Source organism: Jatropha curcas, chromosome 9 (assembly GCF_041381405.1).
Source record: "Jatropha curcas cultivar XTBG-Jc1 chromosome 9, XTBG_Jcur_1.0, whole genome shotgun sequence".
NCBI lineage: Eukaryota > Viridiplantae > Streptophyta > Magnoliopsida > Malpighiales > Euphorbiaceae > Jatropha > Jatropha curcas.
In genome coordinates, this window is record NC_143159.1 from 7,582,715 (window position 1) to 7,598,355 (window position 15,641).

The following is a 15,641-nucleotide window of genomic DNA, read 5'->3' on the forward strand; positions in this document are numbered from 1 at the left end:
AAGCAACAAAACTAAAAACTAAGAAAGCTAGCTTAATATAGTAGAGAATAATTATTCACAATTTCAGTAAGTATCAAAAGTCATTAACATGAGAATAAATCATGCGTTTCCTATGCTAATTATATTCTAGCAAAAATTCAATTTTTAATAAAAAACATTCCTTAATTTAAACATAAGTTAACAAGATTTTTAACACCAACAATTATTCAACTTATGATAGGTAGAGTATGAATTTTCACAAAAATCATTTAACCTTTAAATAAGAGATTTAAATTCAAGTTCAACATTCCCATAGGCAAAATTAGTCATTCCTTCTCCACAATTATAATGCATACAATTTAAAAGATCAAAAGGTCTTTATTTAGGTTGTAATGGGGTTTTAGGGGTATAATTTTAGCTAAACAAAGAAAAGGATAACATGGTAGACAAAAGTAAAAAGAATGTTTAATATCAGGATTTTTATTTATATTAAAAACAAATTTTTATTTGTAAAGGGAGATTAAATTGAAGTCTCTTACTAGCTCAAAATTAGATATATTTTCCCCATATCTCTGCATAGCAATTTTATTTTTTTTTTTTATTTCTTCCTAGCTAAAGTTCCCCAAACTTGAATTTTTGATTGATTGCTTCTTTTATGGGTTTTTTTTTTTTTTTGAAATTTTCTCCCTTTGTTGCTATTTTTTTTTTTATAAAAATCAAATCCTTTAATTTACACATTATTGTACTTAGGGTAGAAAATTAAGTTGGTTTATGGGTTAGGTTTAATACAGGTGAACAATAAATTTTGGTATAGGCTTTAAATTGGTTGCAAGGGTCATACTTTAACTTAGGTGGTTTAGGCTAAATATGAAGTTTAACAAAGAATGCCTAAATCATTTCTTTCTAAATGTAAGCACAAAAAAATTTATCTTGAAGAAAATTCTAATCTGTTCTAGGAATGCCAGGGTTAAATAAATTTTGATTAAAACACATCTATTTATCATAAATTTTAACAAAGTTAATATTTATAATCTTAGAAACAAATGGTTAAATCAAAGAAACATGTTAAGTTAAAAATTTAAATTTAAGCTGAAAAATAATTAACTTCGAAAAACAACTAAATTCATCACAAGTTAATGAATTGAAGATAATTTTTTAAACTTGCTCACAATTATTCCAACCATATTAAACTAATGAAAAAAACAAACCAAATAAAAAATAAAATAAAATAAAATTTTAACTAAAATTTTCCTTTTCCCAACTTAATGTAGCACATTGTCCCTAATGTGTGCAAAAATAAGACCAATTCCCCAAACTTATCATAAATCATCAAAACAAGGTGGAAAAATAAAATAGAGTTAAGAACACCTTACCACTATTGTATTGAAAAATACAATAAAATTCAAGGAAGCCAAGTGCATAGTTTCAATGCCTACATTCTAATAGTGAGAAAGGATTAAATACTACACAAAAATAAAAAGATATATATAAAAAAAATAAACTAAAAAGACGCAATTGTTTTTTTTTTTTTTTTGACGTAATTTTTAGAACACAAAGAAAATAACATAGTTGTGCGAAAATAAAAAAAAATAATAATAATAGTAATAAACAATACGAGAGAAATAAAAAAAATGACAATACTTAAAATAAAAGGGCAACAGAAAAAAAAAATAATGATAGAAATACTACACTTAAAGGAAAACAAAGAGAAAGAATAATAACAATAAAATAAAATAATAAAAAAAATAAAAACAAAGAATGCATGTGACGTTAATAATGGAGAATAAAAAAAATGAATGTCACTTTCACACAAAATATGACACATGTAGGAAAGAAAAATAAATAAATAAGAGACACAATTATTGTGAAGAAGCAACTTTTTTTTTTCTTTTTTTTTTAAAGGGAAAAAGACGTAATTTTTGGAACAAAGAAAAAAAAAAGGGATTAAATAGTACACAAAAATAAGAAGATATATATAAAAATAAATAAAATAAAATAAAAGACGTAATTGTTGGAACGCAAAGAAAATAATACAGTTTTGCGAAAACAAAATAATGACAGTGAGAAACAATACGAAAATAAAATAAAAGACCAACAAGTGACAATACTTAAAATAAAAGGCAACAGAAAAAAAAATAATAATGAAAAGACTACACTTAAAGGAAAAGAAAGAGAAAGAATAATAAAAATAAATAAAAATAAGAAAATAAACAAAAAATAATATGCATGTGACGTTAACAATGGAGAATAAAAAGTGAATGTTACTGTCACACACAACATGACACATATAGGAATAAATAAATAAACATGACACAATCATTGTGAAAAAGCTAACTGTTTTTTTTTTTTTTTTTTTCACATATGTGCTTCAAGGCACGGCCTGACCGTGCTGCCTGTGGTACTGGGTAGCATGGGGGTGCTGTGTAGCACGGGGGTGCTGGATAGCACGGCCTGGGGGTGCTAGAGTCTGACTATGAGTGTACCTTTCTGTGGAGGCAGCACGGGGGTGCTGTGTAGCACGGGGGTGCTGGATAGCACGGCCTGGGGGGTGCTAGAGCCTGACTCTTGCATTTTCAATTAGTTTTCAAGCCCCCTCTTTTTTTTTTGACCTGCAATATGAGTATAAAACATCAAAATAAAAGAAAATAATGGTTTAAAGATGAGAGAATAAAATGAAAAATATAAGTAATAGTAAAATAAAAATAAATAAAATAAAAATTTGCAAAGGAAGAGAAAGAAAATGATGGGTTGCCTCCCATTAGCGTTTTGTTTAGAGTCTTTAAACTCGACTTTTGAGAAGTTTATCAAATAACGGCATTGGCCCATAGTATGTGTCATGTAGTATCACACATGGGTCTTGGTTGAAAATGCCCTTAAGATTGGCTAGTTTGAGAAAATTTATGCTCGTCTTTTCAACATCTTGCTTTGAATGATGAACTTAGGGAAAAACCTGTATTAGATCATGGAGAACACAATTTATTAAATGTGGTATTATTGGAAAGAAAAGATCTTCTGGTGGTGTATATATAAAGACCATTGATGAGCTCAAATCAATAGTCTCAATTATTTCTTCATCCACCAATATTGCTTTCTGCTTACTCTCATGTAACACCCTCCGCCGAGTCCCGTGAGACCCGACGACGGATGCCACATTCGGTGCCGGAGACACCGTCATAACTGAACATACAAATCATTAAATAAGATTATGAATTAGATGTAATTGAGTATTCACAAGTGTAGCGAGTAATTTTTTTTTTTTTTTATAGATAATCATTTCATTTCGTTTTCATCTCTCTTTTTTTTTTTTTGAAAAATAGATTAGGAAAAATCCTACATAAATAGTGTAAGAATTTCCCTTTTAAAAACTGAGCTCGCCAAACATGTGAATACAAAACACTCCCAATTAAACTCCAAACTCCCAACATCTCCACATAATCATCATAACACAACAACACTTCTATATTTTCATAATTATATAAATCCTCAATAGCAGTTTAATATTCATCAATTAATTGCATTCAGTATATATATCAAGTCTTAATAAACTAATCATACCAACTCTCTTGAAATATTTTATATTCAATCATTTAATGAATCTTATGCTTATCTCCGAATATAGACACCAACATAATTGCTAATTACATGCTTAAGTTATAATTCAAATAATACAATTTCTGAAAATATAATATTTATACATGCCATAGTTCTTAAGTACATAAATCTCAATCTACTACTACCACAATAGTCACTTCTGCCCTGATGCTACTCTTCTAGTCTTCAAGCAGCAACCACAGTCTTTAACCTGCGCGTGATAAAAATCAACGCGCTGAATATAAAACTCAGTGGTGCTCATAATTCACATACTTACTAAAGTTGTGATGACAACTTACTTAAAACACAAATGGCATAAAATCATTAAATTTCAACATACATGTACATTTATAGCAAAAGAAATATCAAATAAACTATTAATTAATAACATAAAGAATTTAATTCTTTCAACTCATAAATTCATTACTTGCACATTTATTATACCAATACATATACTATTTATGTTTAAAACCATGTACCGAAATATCATACTTTGAAAATTCATTTGATAACATAATCATTAATTTCCAAAGTAAGGTTTACTAAAATAATATGATCTCATTCGTTTAATTCAAATACTTTGAAAGTAATAAGACGATTATAAATACAAATATGTTAATTCTTTAGTTAAGGCTCGTACTAATACAGAATAAACATAAGCAGATTTGATCGTGGCCTATGTTAGCGCCACCCCCATCACACAATCGTGGCCTATGAAAGCACCACCCCCATCACACAATCGTGGCCTATGAAAGCACCACCCCCATCACACAATCGTGGCCTGTGAAAGCACCACCGTGTTCTATGAAAGCACCACCCCCATCACACAATCGTGGCCTCTGAAAACACCACCGTGGCCTACAAAAGCACCACCCCCATCACACAAATAAGCGCGTCCGCCTATTTATAAGGGCTGATAACCCTAGCATATGATCATAGCTTCACATAACAAAATCAATCTCATCATACCACGTTTCAATCATGCATAGTAGAGCCCAAATCAAAATCATTCTTTTACAAAAGCAATAATTCTTAATCAAAACCTCTTCATTACTTAATACCCATCATTTCAAATTTCGCAACTTACAACTTACAAAAATTACCACATTCTTCAAAGGAAATATTGAAAATATATATATATAGATACATATACTTAATATAGGAAAATTTCTCCTAAATTCCTTTTCTTTTAAAACTTTCTTAACATCATAATGAAATTTATCATAAGAAACTTCTTATCATAAAAAAATCATACTTTACTTATGTAAAATTCAAAGCACATACACCTTAAATACCCATTTTTTTTTAAACTCTAAACATATGAAAGTTATCAAAATAATCATACTTATGTCATAGATATGTAGATAGCATACCATACAAAAAAAAAATAATTAAGTAAGCCTTACCACCCTAGAGTGGTTTGGCCTCTTAATGAAAACCAAGGGGAGGAATTTTCTTCTCCAACCAAGCATACTAACATGACTCTTATGCACCAAGGTATCCATTTCTATCCTCATCATGCATTATCTAATTCCACACTTTATCCCAAAATTTCCAACATTTTTTCTCATTTATATCCATTTAAACATATCCACAATACCACTTTTCAACCTTATATCTTATTTTTGTCAAATCAATCCTCAAACATACAAATAATCAAGAGAACCTCATCACACATGATTCATACATACATTTATCCAAATAAACCTATGAGTCAAGGCATAGGAAATTTCCAGCATTAAAATATCCTTGACCTTTGCTGTGTTTTTAAGACATAACTTGAGTTATAGGACTCCAAATTGAACGAAATTAGATTCATTAGAAAGCTAAGACAAAATACTACAACTGTTATGAAGGGACCACAGCCCAGTTCAATGTGTAAAATGGTAAACAGAAGCTAGGAACACAGACCAACAGTCCAGACCCGATTCAGCAGAACTATGTCCAATGTTTATTACATTCCTACTTCACCAAACACTCAAATTAAACCAATCTAGAACCAGGGCAGTCTCAAGACACAGGGAAACAACTTTCATGAAGACCTCAGAACCAAATCTTGTCATTATAGTGGTCAAAATAGGCACTCAATTCAGTGATGCATGTGGCCCGACATAACAGAGTCAGTTTAGGTATTTCAGCCATAAGTTGAGCTATGTATCTCCAAATGGGACACAAGAGGATGGGTTGGAAAGCTAAGAAGTAGACCTACAACTTTCATGAAGGACTCAGGCACAAATGGAAAATAGAAATGGTCGAAAACTAGTCCTTAATCTCACCCAATAAAACTTTTTCCAAAATTCAGCTTACTTTAACCATGAAAAAAAAACATGAACAACAAAGATACAAGGTAGAAATTTCTACCACATGCTAAATACTCATCAAGCATCACCCAAGAGCATGTTATTGCAACCAAAGTTCAACAAATCAATCATTTCATACCAAAATCCCAAAATACATGTATGATAGCATAAATGCATAAAATCAAAAATTCAAGTAAGGTAAGTGTGTTTATGAACACTAACCTTAAAAATAAGCTTTAGCAAGCTTAAATTAAAGCTTTCTAAGCTCTAACTTTGCCTTTACTCCATGGTAGAGGTTTCCCCAACCTTTGGCTTAAGTAGAGAATCTCCAAATTTCTTGAAACTAATCACCACAAATCACTTCTCAAGCTTAATTCTCTAAGATTAATTACTTAAATCAAGTTGGGTGGGTTTAATTTGGTGGATTTAACAAGTAAGAAGTGAAGAAAAACAAAGAATAGAAGAAGAAGAGGAAGTGGCGTTGAAGAGAAGAAGAAGAAGAGAAAAAGTGGTTGCTCAATAATTGAAGTTGACCTTATAAAGTGATCAAAGGGTATTTTGGTCTTTTCCCCATAATTGGATGGCTAAGATTAAGCTCATCTAATGGCTAAAAATATTCTCCAATTCAATTTCTTCACAATATTATTTATCTCCACAAATTTCTCAAATTACTCCATAAAAATTATTCCTCAAATTTCCTTAATTAATAAAGCATCATAATTCACTATTCACTAATTATCTAAATTCTCCAAAAATATTCATTACTTACTTTCTACCCATAAAAATCATGCATACATACTCCAAAAATATTAAAGAAAATATAAAACATACATAGTAATTTTTTCGGAGCAAAATAATACCGACTCTCGGACCGGTAGTACTATTCACAGACCGGTGGTACTATTCATAGACTAGTAAATCACTACCCATTCATAGTTAATCATACTCAATATCTTCCTCGGATCTAAATAAAATATCATCCCCCTTTCTGTAGCACCATTCATGACCCGATAAAATAATATTATTTTAAGATTCGAAAATTTTGGGGCGTTACATCTCATCCAATGTCCCTTCCAGTTGTACCTCACAGTTTTCATGGTCATTAATAATCATATCTGAAAACAAGAAATTGAGATTTAATTCGTCTTCAAAGGAGTTGCATTTTTCACATATAGGCTTTACTTCTTCTAAATATGCAATTTCCCATGAAGTTTTCTCAGAATTGCACTCCTCATCTCGATATCCATTAATGGCCATGGTTATCAATTCTACTGCTTGCACCTCCAAATTATTTATTGCTGCTTGTTGGATTTTAAAATTCTCACGAGCTTCATTCATAAATTCAATGTGAGATTTAGTAAGGGCAGTAATCAAATCCTCTAAATTCTTTTGCTTTTCTCCTTCATATTCAAAATTTTGAGGATATCGGTGATTCCAACCCCGCGATGAATGATCCCAATGACAACGGTAGTCAAAATCTGCCATATCATTTAATATGTAAAGTACATCTTCATAGCTACTTTCTAGAAGGTGAATATTGGTTGCTAAAAATCCATTATCTACCCAATTTCTAGTTTCCTCATCTAATCCATAATAGAATATGTAAGTGAGATATTTATTAGTAAAATTATGACAAGGAAATCTCTCCAACAATTCATTAAATCTTGCCCAAGCTGCATAAAATGGCTCTAAATGTTGTTGAATAAAATTTGCAACTATTTGTTGATAATACATCTCAAAAATATTGTACAAGAAAATAATGAAAGTAAAGATCAATAAAAACAAAGAAACAAGATACTACAAATAATATAAACAAATATTTCAATTAAGAAATAAAAACAAAATGTCTAAATTAATAACAAGATAATTCGTATTGATATTGGTATTACCAATCCCTGGCAACGGTGCCAAAAACTTGACAGAGATTTTCGCAAGTGTACGAAATCGCTACAAGTAATATAAAGTGAGTAGAGTATCGTATCCACAGGGATTGTGTACCGAGTATCAAAATTATATTATCCTATTATTATTTAAACGATAAATGAGGAAATTGTTTATAGAAATTAAATTCAACAAGTAAAAATAAGAAGTTAAGCAAGCAATTATTGATTAAAGAAATCAAGGATTTAAAACCACTAGGGATTTTGATTTCACTTAATTCTATCCAATTTATTCCATTAGTTCATTAATCAATTTTAATTATTCAAGTAGGGGAAACAACTCTAGAATCACTAACAAGCTCTCTCGATGTATTGTTAGCTATTTTAATTCTGTTTAACTATCTATCTTCCAATAGCACAATCAAATATGAATTAAATCATTAGGTTTTGTAGTTTGTTTATGAATCCATAAATTAAGGTTGTTAATTCATGAAAACCCCCCATGAGTCAAATCATATAGCTTCCGCATCAAGTTGTTATTCTCATGTGATTTATTAACCTTTTCATATCAAAGATTCTTCTTCCGATAGTAATAATTAAAATAAATCAATCCAAGGGAAAACTCTGCCTGGAAGCATTAAGTTATCAATAAATCATATCTTGAATAAGGAAAAATAAATCTAATTGCATAAATTGGAAAAGAGATTAAGCTACATCAAACCCTCTAATATAAAAGTTTAGTTAGACATGGCACTTAAATAAAACTCAGTAATGCTTGATAAATATTTCATAATCAATAAGAATAATGAAAGAGATAAGTAAGATTAAGAGTTTAGAAATAAGAACTAGTAACAATTGGCTTGGATGGCTTCCTTGAATCTTTGCACAACTCTTAAATACTTAACTTCTAAAACTAAACTATATACAAAGTTATAAAATGAGAGAAAGAAAGAGTGGAGTGTAGTGTAATGTGTGGGATGCGTGTGATCCTCCTTTGAGATGAACTCTACTCTTCTTTATGTAGACTTCTTTGAGAGAGGATTCCACTTGGGTTAATGATCAAAGTCTTCTTTTTTAGGTTGTAAAGCTCTCTTTTAGGTCTCCATTTTCTTCAATCATGACTTACCCATGTGCATAGATTGGACCTTGGTTTGAATGTGAGGAAAGTTGTCCAAGATTAGCTCCATAAATTGGTGGAAGTTGGTTGGCAACTTTTGACTAAGTTTAGGATTCCTTGCTTGGCACGGGCGTGCTCCCTAACACGGTCTGGGGCGTGCGTGCCTCTGGAAGTCTTATGCAATAACACCATGGGCGTGCTGATTAGCACGGGCTGACCGTGCTAAATGAATTTTTACCTCATTTTTGTCCTTTTCTTGCAAAACCCTGCATTTTTCCTCAAAATCAAGTGAGTTGTGTTTCAAAGAAGCTTTTAAATAAAAACATATCAATATTATACAAAAACTAATTTAAATAAATTAAAAGCAATAGAAATTTTAATCAAAATTACAATAAAAATACTATAAAAATATCACTTATCAGAACTTTTTAAATCTTTTAGCAACAAGTGTTAAATCATCACTATCAAGATCAGAATAACTTTCTTCACTAGAATCTACCCTCAAAGCCAGTCCTTTCTTTTTCTTATCTTCTATTGTCAAAGAAGATTTCATTTCTTCTGAAACAAGAGCTCCTATAAGATAATCATAAGTGACGGGAGTCTCTTTGTAATTCATGACAGTTCCTATAGAATCCCACTTTCTAGGTAGAATTCTAAGGATTTTCTTAACAAGCTCATCTTCTGAAATTTCCTTACCGAGAGTTCTCAAAGGATTAACTATATTAGTAAATCTAGAATTTAACTCTGCAATAGTTTCTCCTTCTTTCATACTAAACATTTCATATTCTCTCGAAAGGATATTGATTCTGAATTCCTTAACTCTATCTGTACCCTCATAGGTGACTTTAAGTTTTTCCCATACTTCTGTCGCCGATTTACATCCAGACACTTTGTTGTATTCTGTTGCATCTAAAGCACAATGAAGAATATTAATAACTTTTGCATTTATAGCAATATCATTCCAATCAGCATCTGTATATTCTTCTTCTGTTTTTCTAACTGTCTCATCTCCTACAACTTTCATGGGAATACGAGGACCAGTGGTAACATTTCTACAGCTGTTTATATCAACTGATTTCATGAAATTCTCCATTCTAGTTTTCCAGTAAGAGTAATTAGAGCCATTGAACAAAGGAGGTCTAGAAACAGATTGTCCTTTTAAAGAAGTAAGAGGAAGTGGGGTTGCCATGGGATCTTATCTCTTAAGCAGTTAAGCTTCGGTAAGTCAAGAGCCAAATCTCTGATACTAGATTGTGGGTCCCGTATATGTATGACAAAACCCAAGAGGGGGTGAATTGGGTTTTCTAAAAACAGATATAAATTTTAGAATTTCAAGATGAAATATAGAATTCTAAGTGCAGCGGAAAAATACAGAACTCATGAGATTAGAATATGATTAGAACTACCTCACAAAGTTCTATTCATAAAAGATAGAAAGTGTGCAAAGTGCAGCTATTGATTAGAACTGCTTCACACTGACTTATTCAATATTAGAACTTCTTTATGAAGGAAAGCTATTGAAATTAGAATTTCCTCATAAAGTTTAGAAAATTAATTAGAAACCCAAGCAGTAAAATATACTGTGAATAGAAGAACTGTTTAGAACATGGTATATTCACTTATCAGAATTCCAGAGTTCTAATGTTCAGAAAAGATAAGACTTATTACCGTTTTAGAACAACAAATTCATTTTCAACTTTAGCATTTCTAAAATATAAACAGAAGTGTAATAAAAGCAGTATCAAGCAAACTTCAAAAATTAAAAGATCAACACAGTGATTTATAGTGGTTCGGCACTAACTCGCCTACATCCACTCCTCAAGACGCATCTTGAGATCCTCAACTATGTTATCTCTTTTCAAGGGTAAGAGACAAACCAACAGTATAAGGCAATAGATCAACACCTAGATCTACCCTTTTATCCCACTAGATTTTTCAAAGGTTCTAGTTAACCTCAACCCTTTCTGTTTTTGGCAGAGTACAGAAACTCAATTCAAGACATTAAAATCTCACACAAGGAGAAGGTCGCTTGATAACCTCTTTCACAATAGCTTCTAACCTAAGCTATTACACACAAATGTTTATCAAATAAAAGCCTGTCTACTGTAGATTACAGAATCTAAATAGACAGAAAGAAATGCACATATAAGCACAGGAAAAACAGTTTATCAGATTAGAAAATCGTTTAGAACACATAACCATTTTTCAAAAGTAGCTGTAAAAATTCTTTTCTCTTTAAAGATAAAAACGTTAAGTGTAAAGATGAAAAGAAAAATGGGGGGTAGAGAGTAAGTTTTGAGAGATAAGAATTTGATCAATGAGAGAATGCTCTTAAAACCAAAACTCTTACTTCACCATAGTTCAAGACGTGAAAGCTCCTATTTATAGAGAGCATCGTGTCTCTTGCTTTTGGAAAGTGAATATTTCATTTGAAATCAGAATATCTTCTTTCCTTATTTAGAAGATACGAAAATCTTTGTTACCAATTTATTTTATCCTTTTTGGTAAGAGAATAAAACACGATTTTGCTTTCCTTTAAACAAAAAGATTTTCGGCAGCATTATTTGGAAAATATTTTCGAATAAGATGCTCTTACTAAAAACGAAAAGATTTCTCCCTTCATCTTAAGATAAGAGAATAAATTGAAGTACTCTTAGATTTTTCAAATGATATTTTCGAAAAGTAAAGAGTATGATTTATTACCAAAAACATTGGAGACGTAATCTCTTTAGTTTTAGGAAATTAAATTATTTTGATTTTAAAGAATATTTTCGAAAATAAAATATTTTTACGAAAGAAATTATTTTGAAGAATCTAATTTTCTGAAAAATATTTTTGTTGAGAGAAAAATTAATTTATGTGCTCATATATGGATTTTCTCTCTATCCTACAAAGTATTCTAAAAACCTAACCACTAGGGTCTTTGAATATCTTCTCACTCAATGTAGGACTTGCCTTGTACGATTTCTTTCCATAGTAATTCTGCATAAAATAATATTAGCACAAATAACATAATTTAAATTTATTTGTTTTGTATTAATCATCAAAATCCGAGATTAGAAATTGACCCTTGAGCCAACAGTTGTAACCAAAATAAATAAATAATGCCTTGTGGTTTTCTTAGAGTTTGCGTATGAAGAAATTATTGAGTGCATCACAAGAATGCAATACTTATTTAAATCGAAATAAATCTTAAAAAAAAAAAAAAAAAAAAAGAAAAAGCAGTTACGGGAGGGACATGCATGAATTACCAAGAAAAATATGTTTTGGGGAAGAATACAATTCCGATTTTGGGGAAGTGCATCAAGGAAAAAAGACCTGTACATTTTATGGCCTAAAGGGTTACTTCCTGGTTCCTAAAAGTATAAAGATTTATTCCAAATAAAAATCGAGCTTAACTTACTCGAACCTGATCCAACGGCTCATCTTGACCGAACTAATAAATTTTTTTTTTTTTTTGTTAAAATGGAGATACTTCTAACTATTTCGTAATTAATAGCCTGTTTGGAACGGGGTGTTTTTTTAGTATTTTTATCAAGTAAACCTTTTTGGGATTTAATTGGTTCTTCCATTCTTTTTTTTTTTTTTTATCAATATAACACATCAATGCAATGAGTTGGAATGACAATTTTTTTATCGTCCATATTTTTTTTGAACCTAAAGAAGAGAATTGATGATCTTTTTCAAAACGGATTTTTTTCTATCTGACCTGTATTGTTTTCAGATTTTAAAAAAGATAATGAAATAATTATTTTTACCGAACACTTCTAATTTAATAACTATATAAGCTAAAAGTTAATAGCTAACAATTAAGTATTAATAAAATATTTAACAATTACTAAAAAAATTAATATTGCGGAATAAATTATATGCAAAAGAAAGAATAGAAGGGATTAGGGCTTTTCTAATTATTACTTGCTGTTTGGATTTTTTTTAGACTTGTCATGAGTTGTAGCAACCAGCAAAGGCTAGATAACCTTCTGCATTACTAAGATTAATGTTTATATTATTGAATTATTAGTTATGGCTCACTGCATATATTGAACCCTACAATATAATATATATATAGCTTGAAATGCAATTTTGCGAGAAAGTGACTGCACAACAACAGAATCACCATAACGTATAGAAAGCGATTGTCCAGCGACAGAATCACTGAAATGTAGACTGGTGATTCTTTTTTTTTATTCTAGATTTTTTTTTTTTTTCCTAATTAACATTACACAATTTGTCCTTAGAAATTTCTTTTACGAGAACATTTGATTACCGAAATTTTACAAAAAATAAGATTTTAATGTTTAGTTGAGACAAACTTACGCACCCATTTTTTTTTCCTAGGAAATTCTTATCATTACACAAATATTTAGGATACTTATAGTTAAAAAAAATTAGTGGAATGAATTAAATTTAAAATTAATCATATACTAAGACGTAAATAATCAGTGGCAGCAGTTGCCTCCACTATTCTCATTGTATATTTGTCACTGTAGACATGATAATTCCATATTTTTAGATTTAAAAGTCACGTTCTTAATAATATAAAAATTTTAATAGCCTACAGTCTACACTTCGTGTCTATATAATGCAATGGTATGTAGTGGTAATATCCACGCATGACATAAAAATCTTGTCTCTTCTTCCTTCTAAAAATCGAAATGGCAGAAACAGCTTCACTTGTTACCCAGAACCATTTTGAGCTCAATAACATCTCTATTATTAACCCCGTGGACTCCATTAATCCAAGAGCAAATGATGAAATCCCCACCTTCGATTACTCTATGCTTTGCTCTGAAGATCCTGAAACAAGGTCTAAAACCCTCATAGACCTCGACAAAGCATTGAAGGAGTATGCCTGCTTCAATGTGTGTAAATTCATAAGAAATGTGTATATATGTTCTTTTCGAAATAGGAAATTAATTTACCATTTTAAATACTTCTCCTGAGTTGTTTGTTTTTCTATGTTTCTGTAGTTGGTAAATCATGACTTACCAGATAAAATAATTGAAGATGCACTCAAAGGAATTTCTGATTTTTATGATCTGACTGAAGAAGAAAGAAAGGAGTATCAGACAACGGATCCAACGGATAAGATTAGAAGGTGCCTTTTCACCACTAATGGTGAAAACAGAGAATGTCTGAGGGTGGTCACACACCCTCAGTTTCATTGTCCAACAAAACCAGCTGACTTCAGGTAATTATTAATTATTTTATTATTAGCCAATTGATGATATTTTTATCTATATTGATGTTTATTCATCTTTGATCAATTTCCTTCTTTTTCTAAAGTAGATCCGCCGCTGGCGACATATAAAAGAACAAAACAATGATTTGAGGGTTCGAATATAGGACCCGAAGAGTTTTTTTTGTTCTATGACTTTAATCACTTGTCTCTTTAATAAAAAATTATAAATTTCTAGCTTTGTCCTTGGCAGCGAAGCATTTGGGGAATATGTGAAAAGATTTAGAAAAATAAAATGTGGATTGGCAAGGGCATTTTCGAAGATTTTGGGAATGGAGGATTGTTACCTTGAGAAGGCACTGAAGTTGGAGTCAGGGTTTGATGTAGCAGTGTTGGGAGTATACCCACCTTGGTTCGAACTCAAAGGTTCCTACGGAGTACCGGCTCATAGCGATTCTGGTTTTTTCGTTTCGCTTATTGAAACTGCTCCCATTAGTCTTGATGTTTTAACCACTACTGGCAACTGGGTCAAGGCTAAAATTCCTCCTCATGCCATTCTTGTTCTCCTCGGAGATCATTTTGAGGTACAAATACAATTACGCAATTTAACCATGTATTATGATAAATTAGCTTTATTTTAACTGATAATTTTATATCGGCTTTACCTACAAAGAGCAACTCAAGTAATAAAATACCAATTTCGGTAAAATAAGTGTTTTGATCCATAGGAAAATAATTATAACAGGGACAAGTATCTACCAACTTTAATAGCATTTATACAACATACTTAACATATTATTTTTTTAATAATAATGTTATTCAGATTTTAATAATATTAATTCCTTTTTTTCTAAGAACTCAAATTTGAAATATAGAGGAATATATCTCAAGTCTAATAATAAAAAATTAATCTATTATCTGCATATATATTTCTAATTCATCTATTTTTTAAAAAAAAAAAAGATAAATTATTATTTAGAGTTTTTACCAAATTAATAAGTTTATTTGTTCTTCCTTTTGAAAATTGAATTAAATAGTAAATTACATTTGCTGAATTAAAAAAATTAGTTTTTCTAATTTATTTTTTACCCATAATTATGATTACATGTGTTTATGCAGATATTAACAAATGGGAAATACAAGAGTCCAATTCATAAATTGGCTCAGGACAATGAGAGAAAAAGAATATCAATGGCTACAATTCATGGACCATCTCTAGACACATTCATGGGGCCAGCACCTGAGTTTGTGGATGAGTCTCACCCACCGGCCTACCGTGGGATGACCTACACTCAATCTCTGCAAGCCAATGGGTATCACCTAATTGATGTACACTCCAACATGCCACAAGTTCGTATTTAGTTAATTAAATAAATAAATAAAATAATATGAATCAATGAAGCGTTCATAAATGTTTATTATAGACAAATAAAAATGCTTCGTCGTTTCTAGTATTAGCAATATTGTACTACGTAGGTATTTATATGTTTGGACATGTACTGTCTGTGTGCTTTTCAATAAATAAAAGTAGTGGTCATGAATAAAGATTTTGTGCTCTTCCTTTCCTTCTTGGCGGAATAAAGGTGCGAGGATTC

General features: G+C 30.6%; 1 protein-coding gene across 2 annotated transcripts; it reads left to right on the plus strand.

Moving 5' to 3' along the window:
• The first annotated feature begins 13,457 nt into the window (after positions 1–13,457).
• Positions 13,458–15,591, plus strand: LOC149493542 (2-oxoglutarate-dependent dioxygenase 19-like). Of its 2 annotated transcripts, none has more exons than XM_089725620.1 (4): positions 13,458–13,729; positions 13,838–14,058; positions 14,285–14,630; positions 15,166–15,591. In XM_089725620.1, the coding sequence occupies exons 1-4, from the start codon at positions 13,523–13,525 to the stop codon at positions 15,406–15,408; spliced, it is 1,017 nt and encodes a 338-aa protein (XP_089581746.1). In that variant the 5' UTR covers positions 13,458–13,522; the 3' UTR covers positions 15,409–15,591. The 2 variants fall into 2 exon arrangements, with proteins under 2 accessions (XP_089581746.1, XP_089581747.1); XM_089725621.1 differs by having other exon boundaries at positions 13,459–13,729; positions 14,300–14,630.
• The last annotated feature ends 50 nt before the right edge of the window (positions 15,592–15,641 follow it).

Bases quoted from the DNA above. Each gene is read 5' to 3' on its own strand.
- LOC149493542 (XM_089725620.1), top strand. From the start codon at position 13,523: ATGGCAGAAACAGCTTCACTTGTTACCCAGAACCATTTTGAGCTCAAT. The intron at 13,730-13,837 runs GTGTGTAAATTC...ATGTTTCTGTAG, and splicing joins AGGAGTATGCCTGCTTCAAT to TTGGTAAATCATGACTTACC. The intron at 14,059-14,284 runs GTAATTATTAAT...ATAAATTTCTAG, and splicing joins ACAAAACCAGCTGACTTCAG to CTTTGTCCTTGGCAGCGAAG.